Source organism: Bos javanicus, chromosome 1, assembly GCF_032452875.1.
Source record: "Bos javanicus breed banteng chromosome 1, ARS-OSU_banteng_1.0, whole genome shotgun sequence".
In the NCBI taxonomy this organism is placed as follows: Eukaryota; Metazoa; Chordata; class Mammalia; order Artiodactyla; family Bovidae; genus Bos; species Bos javanicus.
This window is the reverse complement of record NC_083868.1, coordinates 67,655,685-67,667,823: the sequence shown is the minus strand read 5'-3', so window position 1 is coordinate 67,667,823 and position 12,139 is coordinate 67,655,685. Positions and strand designations below refer to the sequence as shown.

General features: G+C 48.3%; 1 protein-coding gene across 1 annotated transcript in view; it reads right to left on the bottom strand.

Annotated features, from left to right (window-relative positions):
• PDIA5 (protein disulfide isomerase family A member 5) overlaps positions 1-11,173 on the bottom strand; it is a 93,068-nt gene extending 81,895 nt beyond the window's left edge. Inside the window, exon 1 of the mRNA XM_061407204.1 lies at positions 10,973-11,173. Coding sequence (XP_061263188.1) covers positions 10,973-11,158 — 186 coding nt within the window. The 5' untranslated portion in view covers positions 11,159-11,173. The remainder of the gene's footprint in view (positions 1-10,972) is intronic.
• Positions 11,174-12,139: the final 966 nt, after the last annotated feature.

Genomic DNA, 12,139 nt, shown 5'->3' with positions numbered 1-12,139 from the left:
GGAAACATCATCCAAAACAAAACTGAGGGACATTCTTCAAAAATGCCAACGTCCCCAAAGGCAAAGACTGAGAAAGTGGCCCAGATTAAAGGAGATTAAAGAGACATGACAATTAATTTCAAATGCAACACGTGATTCTAGATCAAGTCCTGAGCCAAGTGCTACATTCCTGCTTTTGACTGTTGTTCTCTGGTTATATAAGAGAATGTCCTTCCCTCTTAAGAAACAATAAAGTATTTATGGGACAAAGGAGAATTGTGTCTGTAAACTTTATATATGCAGAGGGAGAGTATGATAAATGTGATAAAATGTTAATATTTGTAGAATCGAGTGAAAGGAAGATGGAAATCCTTTATACTCTTCTTGCAGCTCTTCTCTATCTCAAAATTAGAGCTAGGGAAAAAACACCTAAAATAAGACAGAAAAAAAAAAAAGAGAGAGATGCCCAGATGCCCAGAATACAACCAAATACTGCCCCCGCTCTTTCACAGGCCTGATACCCTCGACCATCTATCTCAGCGTTCACTGGCACCTTCCCAAGCGAGAGCAGTGCTTATCTTCCCCTCTTCACTTTGAGCGGACTGACTGCTGGCTCCTCTGTTCACCTGACACGTAGTTTTTAATAAGAACTATTCTACAGAATCTGCAGAGAACTCTGCATGCAACGCATACCTAGAATGGCTCTGACGAGAGAGAAAAAGAGAGAGAGAGAGAGAAATGTTCATTTTTAAATACAGGTTAATTTATGCGCCTTAAATGGACAAATTGTAAGCATCTGTCACCAATCACCATGGCTAAATACCCTCTTCACAAGGAGCTAAGGCCTGACCTCAAACCAAGTTTGAAGATTTCACCACTGATATTTCCCAGTGTTCAAAAGTCCACCACCCAGCAGCCTTTGAAATAAAAATGAACGCTGCCTGGATGGCACGTGCGTGCGTGCGTGTGTGTGTGTGTGCGTGTGTTTGTGTGGCAGAAAGACAGAAGCCTGGCCCTTGGAATGTGGACCCCTGACTAGCTGCAGCTGAGGAGCTAAACGCGCTAAAGAAAGAGAGGGAAATTGGAAAGCACTCAGCTGGGATGGAACCCAACCCGAGAGAGGACTCTTTAATCCCAACACCAAAGGTCTGGGGACGAGGCCATGATCATTCCAGGAGCTGTGAGTTTAGAGTGTTCATGTGTGCCCAGGAGCCAGCAAAACTGCTCACATGACTGTGCAGCTCATTCTCTTGACAAGTGAATTAAGTAGGTACTTTCATTATACCTAGTCTATAGATAAGGAAGCCAAAATGAAGAGTTAGAAACTTGCTCAACATTACCCGGCAAGTAGGTGAAAGCTCTGACCCGGACCCAAGATGAAGTGGAAAGACCAAGAGCCACGTACGTATCACCACTTGCTCCCGTGAATGCAAAGCCAGGTTATGTCTTATATTTTGCTTCCTTTAAAAACCACACCTTTGACGTGGGCTCCACAGTTTTCCCACCCATTTTCCATGGCACAAACGTGACTGTCAACAAGGGGCAGTTCGGGGGCAGGACGACTGATCCAGGAGCTTATAAAAACAGGTTTTTTTATCCTGAAATTGCAACTGCAGTGCATTTAACCAGGACTTAAGTCCCTAAAGCTTTTAATGTTGTGGAAAACCTCTTCAAGAGCCAAGAGGGCTCTGGGCTGCTGCCAGCCTGGTGTGCCAGGCCTGCTAACGAGGAAGAGCTGGAGGAGGAAGCAGAGAAGTAGGCAGCAGGGCCCGAGGAAGAGCAGGTGAATTCCCACTTCGGAAACCCAACCCTGTCTCAAAGCTCCATTAATTGAAAAGAAAATAACAATTCAAGGGCTCATGACCCATGAGATACATCTGTGCTTTGACATACAGTATTTCACTCAATCCCCTAAAGCTGAGAGTTGAAATAAGTATTTTCTATCCCTCAGGCCTTAACCCAAGAGCAGAGTTATAAAATCACTTCAGTGGGTTACCACGAGCATTTTTTTTAAATAACAGTAAGAAGGAAACATCAGTGTGTACATTGGTAGCAAGACTGTGTATTCAGTGAAAAATCTGCAACTGTTATGTTCATATATAGATATATGTACTTGGTTATAAATGTAAAATGCAAAACTGTTCTTGCAGGGATTGCAGTAAAAATGTTTGAAAACCTGCTGTAAACAATCTGTGTGGGAGGTGTACCATCCCTACTTTAGAGATGTGAAAACTGAGGTTCAAAGAAGTAAAGGCACTCAACTTAGGTGAAGCCTAAAACAGCAGAACCGGGACTCAGAGGTCTTCTAGGCACAGATCACAAGCTCTTGTCTTTGCTTGTCAATGCACACACTCCCCACTGATGTCCCGCAAGCTCTCTCCACTCCCCAGAGCTCCACCCAAACAAGACCTGAGAGGCCAGCAAGTCGGCTTCCCCTTCCAATCTAGCTACTGAGTGCAACCAACTGGAAAGAGCTTCAAGGACAGCGGGAGTCATCTCTTCTCTGCTACCTGTTGTGCACAATTCCCTCACTGCCCACAGAAAACAGCAAAAACGGCACATGCTCCAGCCAAGTGAGTCTCACAGCGTCACTGGTGTATGTGGCTCTTATTATGGGCAGACGTTGTGTCATGCCACTCGGCCCAAAGAGGCAACTCTGGCTGGCAAGATATGTCCACCACGTAAAATTAATGTTAGCTTGTAAACATCTCTGGTTTGTAGCTACACAACAGCAGTAAGTAAAAGCTTTCTGGAAAGATAGCTTTCTGGGCCTCATCCTTGAAGAAAATCATCTTGTGGGTCTGGAGAGACCAAGAATCCATTTTTACACATACCTCTTTGAGGTGGTTGGAGTCACAGCTGGATTGGAAGGCCACTAACCCATCTTTCAAAAACCTCCTCTCTGGACCCCATACCACTCCCCACTCCTTCACAGCCAGAATTTTCCACCTCCCTCCTCCCCTTCTAAGCAGTCCTCAGCATCCCTCAGATCTGCCCCCACCACCAAAGAGGCTCCTGGTGGAGGTTCGGCAATGACCTCCATGTGGCTGACCCGACAGGCACCTCCACTTCTCCTTTTGCTCAGCCCCAGCACAACACACTTGGCCTCTCTTAACCCACTGCCACCATCCTGTAAATGCAGAAGTTCCTCAGGGCTCACTCGGTCCATCTTCTCTACCCGCCCCACGCTGTCCCCTGGGGTACCCCACCTGAGCCACACCCCTACATTAACAGCCCCACCCAGACCTTCCTTCTGAGTGCCACAGCCTCACATTCTGCTCACTCCGTGGCTCTTCAACAGGGATCCAGTATAATTTTCAAATTTAAAAACCCAATTTTCATGCAAAGATTGAGCATATTTCAAAGTGTTATTAACTCAATAAGGGGTCCACTAAAATGACAAAGCTAGGTCAAAAGAGGATGTAAGAAAGGAAAAAAAAAAGGTTAATAGAAATATTTTTTTAAAGAAGTTATAGGGAATTCCCTGGTGGTCCAGTGGTTAGGACTCCACACTTTCACTATTGGGGGAACTAAGATCCTGTAAGCCCACAGCCAAATTCTTTAAAAAAAGACGTTATGATCAATGAAAAAAGGTATGATATGATTGCTAAATGAACAAGCCAGTTAATGTCCTGAAGACTCTCTCTTCCCTAACAGAAATCATCTGCATCCTTTCTAAGTTTACAGAGTATGGGTCTTAAGAAATAAAATCATAGTGACAATCCCTATGGGCTTCCTAGACAATGCTCCAGTGTGACATTAGAAAGTCATGAAATCAGATTTAATTTCCAAGTTTGGGGATAATTTTTCTTACACTGGGGGTCTGTGAATTTGGATGGGATCTTTATTTTCACTAATTTCACTGAAATTTAGTCTTCCCTTTATTATGAATGTAGGTAACCAATTACAGTAGCACTGACAACGTCCGTGACCTTGTCACCAATAGAAATCACATCTTCTCAGAACAAGAGGATTATTGCAGATATCTATGCTCATCACTACTTACAATTTATAGAAATTATCAACTCTGTCACTAGATCTTCCTACATGATGCATTAAAAAAAATACATACTATTTTGTCACAATTTGTTAAAGTATTTTGATAACTATTTCAATATCATGGGTTTCTGCTATAATCCTATGCATACTGTTTTATACATTTAAAAACATTTTTTTGAGAAAGGGTCCATAAGTCTTCAGAGAGGCCTTTTCTGACGCCCTGCAACAGGGTAGGGACCCTTGTTACACACGCTCTAACCACTTTATCTCCCTCCTTCTAGCACTTCCTACTTGAATTAAATAATAAATTAGTGGCCTCTCACCAGGCAGAGGGAGGAAGGGATGGTATCCATCCTTTTTATCAGTTTGTCCCCAATGCCTTGGCACAGTATATCTGGCTCATAAAAGAGTCTCATGAGGTGTCTGTTTAAAAAAAGATCTGTGGAATGAATGAACATGATATATGTAACACGCAGACGGTGGTCCATGTTCCTTTGAAATAAGGAGCATGTACAACACCCCGCCTGGCAACCCACTCCAGTGTTCTTGCCTGGAGAATCCCAGGGACGGGGGAGCCTGGTGGCTGCCGTCTATGGGGTCACACAGAGTCGGACACGACTGAAGTGACTTAGCATAGCATAGCATACAACACCCTGCCCAGGACCCAGCCAGGTCAGACTCCTTGGTGACAGCAAACGTGCTTGTTCCTCGGGAGCCTGCCCTACTTGGCCCTGGAGCAGAGCTTTCCAGCCAAGCCCACGACTTGGCTCAGAAGCTATATCACCCTTATGTTTAAGCCCCAGCATAAGCCCTCGACCTCGATCTCCATGAATACCTTCCAAGGCAAGGATTAAAGGATCTGCTCACGAATTAAAGACATTTGCTCATGCCAAGGTTAAAGGAATGGTGGGATTCTTTGCGGTGATGGATCTCTACTCCTGCCCCGGCCAGCTGTGAGGAGCGGGATACCCTGAAGCCGGGCACAGGCTCATGACCAGGCCATCTGGGCACAGAGCACACATCCAAGCTGGGGGCTCAGTATGACTTCAGGGAATAAAAAGATACAAAAAGGCTATTCCAACCCCACAGCCCCAGCCCTCACCACATAACTGCAAAGCTAATTATTTAGAAGTGACTGTAAACTGGTGAATGGAATGAGGCCCTGATGGACGTAGGTGGTCACAGGGGACAGTTACCTAGAGCCCTGTAGGGAGGGTGATGAGAAGGGCAAGGAGGGTGGTCAGTAGGAGCCTGGCTGCGGCCCCGCCTCCCATATTCAGGCCATCAGGGAGCTAAAGAGCAAGGATCACGGACACCCCAGGTAACCGGCTGGTGCTGCTATTTCAGAAAATAGCACCTGCCAAGGAGGCTGCTCAGTCAGATGACCCATTCATCTGTCTATGCCCTCCCCTTCCAGGCCATGTCCATCAATGGTCTCTCTCTCCCCACTCTCTGTCAACTTACCCATCCCTCTCTTGAAGTAACAGTACTCAACCAGCTCATCTCACCCAGCTCGTGTGGGACGCAGAACTACACAGACGTGAGACACACCGAAATACTTTGCAAGCCCTCTACAATGTACCAGGTGTTTTATAATTCTCATCGATAGGTCGATGGGAAGCCAGAGACTCAGGTCAGTGCTGCAGGATGGGCAAGGCACAGTGCTCCTTCCCTCTCCCACCAAGATGCCAGGTGTGGGGGAAACGAAAGGAGGGCAAGAAAACCACCAAAGTCCGGTAATGCAGGAGAACTTAGGCTCTCCTAAACCCCGGGGGTCACTCTCTGGTCCACTGTCAGCCTCCCAAACCTACTACAACCACCAAGGGAAACACAAGAGCCTCACCAAACAAAACCACAAAGCTGGGGCAAACCCTCCAGGGAGGCAGTGTGGTTGGTATCCCCAGTCTCAAGAGAGGATCCACTTTCAGAAAAAAGGGGAAGAAGCAGAGCACTTAAACTCTTAGCCCTTCTGCGCACACACACCCACACCCCCCACCCATCAGGAGGCTCTGAAGGGCCCAGTGCAGAGGGGCAAGGAGCCATCAGGACCTCGGCTCCAGGGACCCATGATGGCAAGAATCCAAGAATCCTATGGTTCAGCCCCCTACCCACGGCTCACAGCCTCCACTCACAGCCCCTCTGGCCCTTCACTGGCTTCCAGGCACCCCTTCTCCAACCACCCGAGGTGCCTGCCGGCTCCTATTTATTGGGCGTGCCCATGTGCCATGCGCTGTGCTGGGTGCTCCCTGTATTATTTCTGATCCTTTCTACTCTGCACAATGGGTATTATTACCACTGCTGACAAACAAGAAAATAGGCAGGGCCCAAGGTCACACAGCTCCTGAGTGTGGCTAAAATCTCGTGTTCTTTCCGTAACATCACACTGGACTTCATCTTGTAGATAACAGAGAAGAAAGTAAGAGGAAGAAAGTGTTGTTTTGGGAAAATTAATCTAGTCTCTCCCGCTCCAACTCAACCCTGCACTGTGGCCTCACTGTTCTTGTTATTAAAAAGGGCAACTTTCATCATGTCTCTCCATTGCCTACAGATTTGAGTCCTGAAAGCTTTGCCAGGCATCTAAGGTTTTTTTTTACTGGATTCACTTTTCTAGTCTTATTTCCCCAGCCCCAGACTCAAATCCTTCTGTCCATCTAGCCTCGTCCATTGCTCCTCATTGCCTACAATTCTGTCTTGGATTCCCTGCCTGCAACACTGATTCCTTCCAGCAAATACGGACCAGGGGTGACTGCATGTCAGGTTTGGGCGAGGTGCCAGCACACAGAGGATCCCCACTGTCACAGAGCTCAGGGTCTGCCCTCCTTGTGAGGCATAAGCTGGGGCCCTTCTCTGGTCGCTGGGTGCCCCAGAGGCTGACCCTGGATAGGATCCACAGCACCCTGTTTGCCGCTCCTAAGGCACCTGGCCATCCCCCCAACTCATGTGCCAGTTCTGTTTTAACACTTCCTCTGTAAAGTACTTATTTCTGTGGGAAAAGTGCACTCCAGGTTCCAAGCAGCATTATAATTGGCAATTAGGCCCCCAGGCCAGCCCACAAGAGCCTATTAAATATATAATGGCGTAGAACCTAAATTCGTATACATTAAAAGCTCTGCAGGAGAGATGGGGCAAACATCTGCTGCTCCCTGCACCTCCGCCCCCTGTCCCACCAGGTTCTGAGCTTCATGCCACCCTCAGGGGCAGAGGCCTGGGCAGTGGTGTGGGTGGAAGGAAGCAGGTGGGAGCTGGATGACATAGATGGAGTGGGAAGAATACCCATCTGTAATTCAGGAGCCTGGCTCTCACACCCGCCTTGTCTTTACAAACTTGGTGGCCTCACGTGGGTGAGTCCCTTCTCTCTCAAAGCCTCATTTTTCTCTTGTGAAATCAGAGAATTTTGAATTAGGTCAATAGTTCTCAGACTTCTGACGCTCACAGAGTAACAGGATATATTTTAAAATATAGTTTAAATAATTTAAAAATATATTTTTAAAATATGTTAAAATATATTATGTATATAACATACATATTTGAATTTAGATTTTTTTTATCAATCGAAGGCTTTTTTAAAAAATCACATTATAGTATCACTGCTTTCATCTTTTTTTCCAAAAGGACACTCTAAGCCACTCTCCCAGCACCCTCTCAATATGGATACCATGTCAGAGAAATTAAGTTTTTAAACTGGAAATATTTGGAATCATGAAAAAAAAAGAAAGAAAAAGTTCACCGTTGTTATTTTTCCCATTTGTCTATGAACCTGTGAAAAGGTCATCACAGGCCCACTCCGGGCCTTGGCCTGACACCGAGACCCTTGAGCAGGGTAAGGTCGTGTCCTCCCAAGTTCTGGATGGAGACTATAGGACAGTCGGCATGGATGGCCTGAGGAAGGGCTGACTGCAGGGAGGAGCTAAGTGGGACAGCATGAAGGGCCAGGCAGCCACAGGCGTCGGGGACAGGACAGCCTGGCCCCCCCAGCTGCAGGCCCCAGGCAGGGACACCCAGCCTGGAAGGCTGGGACCAACTTGTCCAAGTGTTGACTGCACCTCTTTCCACGTCACAGTGTTGGAAGACTGGGAGTCCCCAAAGAAACATTTTTTTTTTAAGTTCCTTTACTAACTTCTGATTAAAAGCTAATGCACATTCATTAAATTCAAGAAAACTTGGGAAATATAAAAAAAGCCTAAACAAAGAAGTAAGCAAAAGTCACCCACAACTCTACCTTCCAGAGCAATCACTGTTGACATTTGGAGGTTTGGCTAATCCCTCACTTCTATAGCTAGCTTCAGCCACCCTGGGGTTCCGTTTTGTATCCCACTTTTCCCCTAATTATCATACACAAGTACTTTTTCATGTCCTTAGATAGTCCTCATAAGCATTATAAAATATTTTGACAATAAATCCAGCATTCTAGCAAATACATACATCCTTTATAAACATCACTTTCCATGGTATGGGTAGGGCTACAAGTCATTTAAACATGGTGCTACTGTTAAGCATGTAAGCCACTTCCATATTTTTTTTTTTTTTGCCACTTCCATATTTTTGCTACTGTAAAAAATAGGATGTGTGTACACCCCTGTCCATGAATCTCTGTAGACCCCTTCACACTTCTTTGCATTTCTTGGGTCACAGTCCAGTGCCCTGCACATCTCAGCTCTCAGTAAAGAATGAGTGAACAAAGAAACCCAATCCACTCCCAGGAGCTGGGGAACCCTTATCACATGGACACAGTTTATATTCACAGAGGCCCATCCTGGTGTCCGGCTTCCTCAGTGGCTCAATGGTAAAGAATCTGCCTACAATGCAGGAGCCACAGGAGACATGGGTTCGATCCCTGGGTTGGGAGATCCCTGGAGGAAGGCACAGCAATCTGCTCCAGTAATCTTGCCTGGAGAATCCCACGGACAGAGGAGCCTGGCAGGCTACAGTCCATAGGGTCGCAAAGACTTGGACACAACTGAAACAGCATAGCATGGCACCCTGGTGTCCACTCACCACTCATCACTGACTCTACACCTCAGTCTCACACCTGCTAAGCCAATCTTGGGCTTGGGGAAAGGAGAAAATGCCAATTCCTTGCTGATGACTCCCAGGTTCTAGTGCTCTCAGCAAACCTACCCACTCTCCACACCTCCCAGCGGAGGGCATCAGCAGATCTCAACTGCCTAGATGACTCCCACACTCACTCCTGACAGCTCAACTCACCCCTCAGGAAAGTCATGGCTGACCTTCCCTGCAAATTAATGTACAGCTCTCCTTCAGTGGTGCTCCCAGAACTTCGAGTATGGGTACTCACTCTTCTGTCTTTATTTGCCCACAGGACTGACTTCCCTGCCCAACTCAGGGCAACACCAGAGGGCAGGAACAATGTGTATTTTGCCCTCCATCCCAAATCCAACCCAGTGCCAGCCAATAAATGAATGTTTGCCGAATGAAACTTCTTTCTGGTCAGAGTCCCAAGTCTTTCATTTTCACAGGAGGGAAAAGGAAGGGGAAGAAGAAAGTAGACCTCCTAAAACAGACTGCATTCAAACACCTTTCCCGGGTGGCACTGGAGATGGCCCCCTCTGCACAGTCCAGCAGCGCGGCCTGGCACAGAGACCACCCAGGCCAACTGGCCGAGGTAACAGAATGCAAACAGAGCATCAAACAAACCTAAACAAACCTGGGAGAGTGACACTGCCCTACTCCAGCCCTGCTTCTAAGAGGGAGAAACAGATCTAGAGGGGCAGGGAGCTTCCTTTTCTACCCACTTTCGGACAACCAGAAACTACTGGGCCACTCCTCAATGGCGATCCCAGAAGGGCACAATATTGAGAGCTGGAAGTGTTTAAAACAACTCAATCCACACTCCATTTTTTCTCCTCATGCGTTGTCCAGCATCCTTGCCACACCCAAAAAAAAACACAAAAAACTGGAAAATCCAGGTTGAAAAGAGTTCCAGCAGCAGGAGTCTCTCTTCAGGAGCTTCAGGAAAAGAAGGAGCCAAAACTGTCGTATAATCAGGGAGACCAGAAACTACAAGAGAGGTATGGAAGGAGACGGTATCACACACCCACGGGAACACCAGGGCCAACCCCGGGCCCTGGGTGCTGTGGACACACCCATTCCGACCTCTCTCAGCGATGCCCTGAGGTACACTCTCCACCCCCAACCCCAAGCGTAGCAAATTGCTCCGGAGATCCCACACTCCCATAACCCTGGCCCGTCCCTCCTCCCCTCTTGTAGGGTTTCGAAATTTAGAGCTTCCTCCTCCAATTTGTCATCCTGTCAACCGGGCGGGAGGTGGGGGGTTGGAGTGGTATCTAAAGCGTCCCCATTTCATGGATGAGGAGACTAAGTCACCTACATTAAACGATAGGCCGCATCACAAGCCAGAAAGTGGCTGGAACCTCAGTTGGGTAAAGGAGCAGAACTCCCCGCCCGGGCGACCCCACCCGGCCCAGCCAAGTCTGGCCGGCGGGGGCTGCTCGGGAGGGCAGTCCACGAGGTGGCCGGCAGTTTCCCGGCTGCTCAGGGCCAAAACCAAGAACCAGACGGCCCTAAAACAAGGTTTCCGGCAGTGCAGGTGCCAAGCATCCCCTTCCTACCCCAAACTCACACAGGTGCAGGGCCCCGAGTCTGGGGCGCAGTGCCCCCGCAAGCCGCCGGCTTTCCGCCCTAGCCCGTGGCCGCCCCCTGACCTGCACCCCTGTATAGTCGTGTCCACCGCGCAAGCCCCCAGCCAGCGATTGCCCAGCGCCCCCAGGCTCCCCGACTCCGGGCTCCTTTCGACCTTTGAGCGCCGAAGCACTCCGCAGGGAGGGCACGGCGACCGCTCCGCCGCCTCCCGCACAGCCACCGGGTCTCCGCCCGTCCAGCACGCATGCCCCCACCCAGGCGCCCGGAGGCATCATCTCCCCGCAAGCCCCGGGAGCGCCGGGAGCAGGGAGCTTGGACCTGCACGCCGGGCGCACGTGCCGTCCCGGCCCGAACCCCAGTGCCACAGCCTTACCCAGACTGCCAGCGGCAGGAGCAGCCACGCCGGCACGACCCGCGCCATCCCTGCTGCCGCTGCCCCCAGCCGGCTCCGGTCCCCACTCGGGCTCCCGCGACCGCAGCTTCGCCGGGTGCAACCGCCGCCGCCACTTCCCAATTGCTCCCCGCCTCCGAGTTCCCGGTGCCACGTCTGCCAAAGCATGCGCACCACGCTGGGAGAGCCGGCCCGGGAGAAGTGCGTGCTGGGAGTTGTAGTTTGCAGCACGGCTGAACTTAGCCCCCTGGCCAGGTAGAATCAAGAGCCTAGTGCCATATGGTCAAGGTCAGAGTAAGGGAAAGCAGTTAATATGGGAGGCTTACTCTGTGCCTAGAACTTTAGAAAAAACATGTCCTTCGGCTCACAGAGAAAAGTTTTATTTTCCCCACTTTGAGGATGAAGAGGTGGCCCAGAGAACTTAAGTCATTTGACCCAGATCACATAGCCTGCAAATGGCACAGTCCAGTGCTGCTTGTGGAGGGCCGAAAAGCCCTCATCCCTGTCTCCCACCTACTGTTGCTTTTTTTTCATTCAAGAAATTTTTATTGATCTGTTGGAAAACAATTTGACATTTCCTCAGAAAGTTGAATACAGATTACCATATAACCCAATAACCACATTCCTGGGCATGTACCCCAAAGACTTGAAAACAGACATCCAAACAACTACTGTTACACAAATGCTCACAGCAGCGGTATTCACAATAACCAAGAGGTGGAAACAACCCAGGTGTCCACTGAGAGATAAATGGATAAACAAAATGGGATATATTCATACAGCGGGATATTATTCCATCATTAAAAGTAATGAGCTACTGATACATGCTACAATGTGGATGAAGCTCGAAACTATTATGCTAAGAAAGAAACTAGCCACAAAAGTATGCATATTGTATGATTACATTTTTATGAACCATCCACAGGCAAATTCAGAGGCACAGAAAGTAGATTAGTGGTTTCCTGGGGCTGAGAGGAGGAGGGATTGGCGAGTGACTGTTCAGTGGGTGCAGGATCTCCTTTGGGGGTGATGAAGATGTTTTGAAGCAACACATAAGTGATGATTGCACAACCCTGTGAATGTACTAAATGCCACTGAATTGTACACTTTAAAATGGTTATTTTTTATGTTTTGTGAATTTTATCTCAT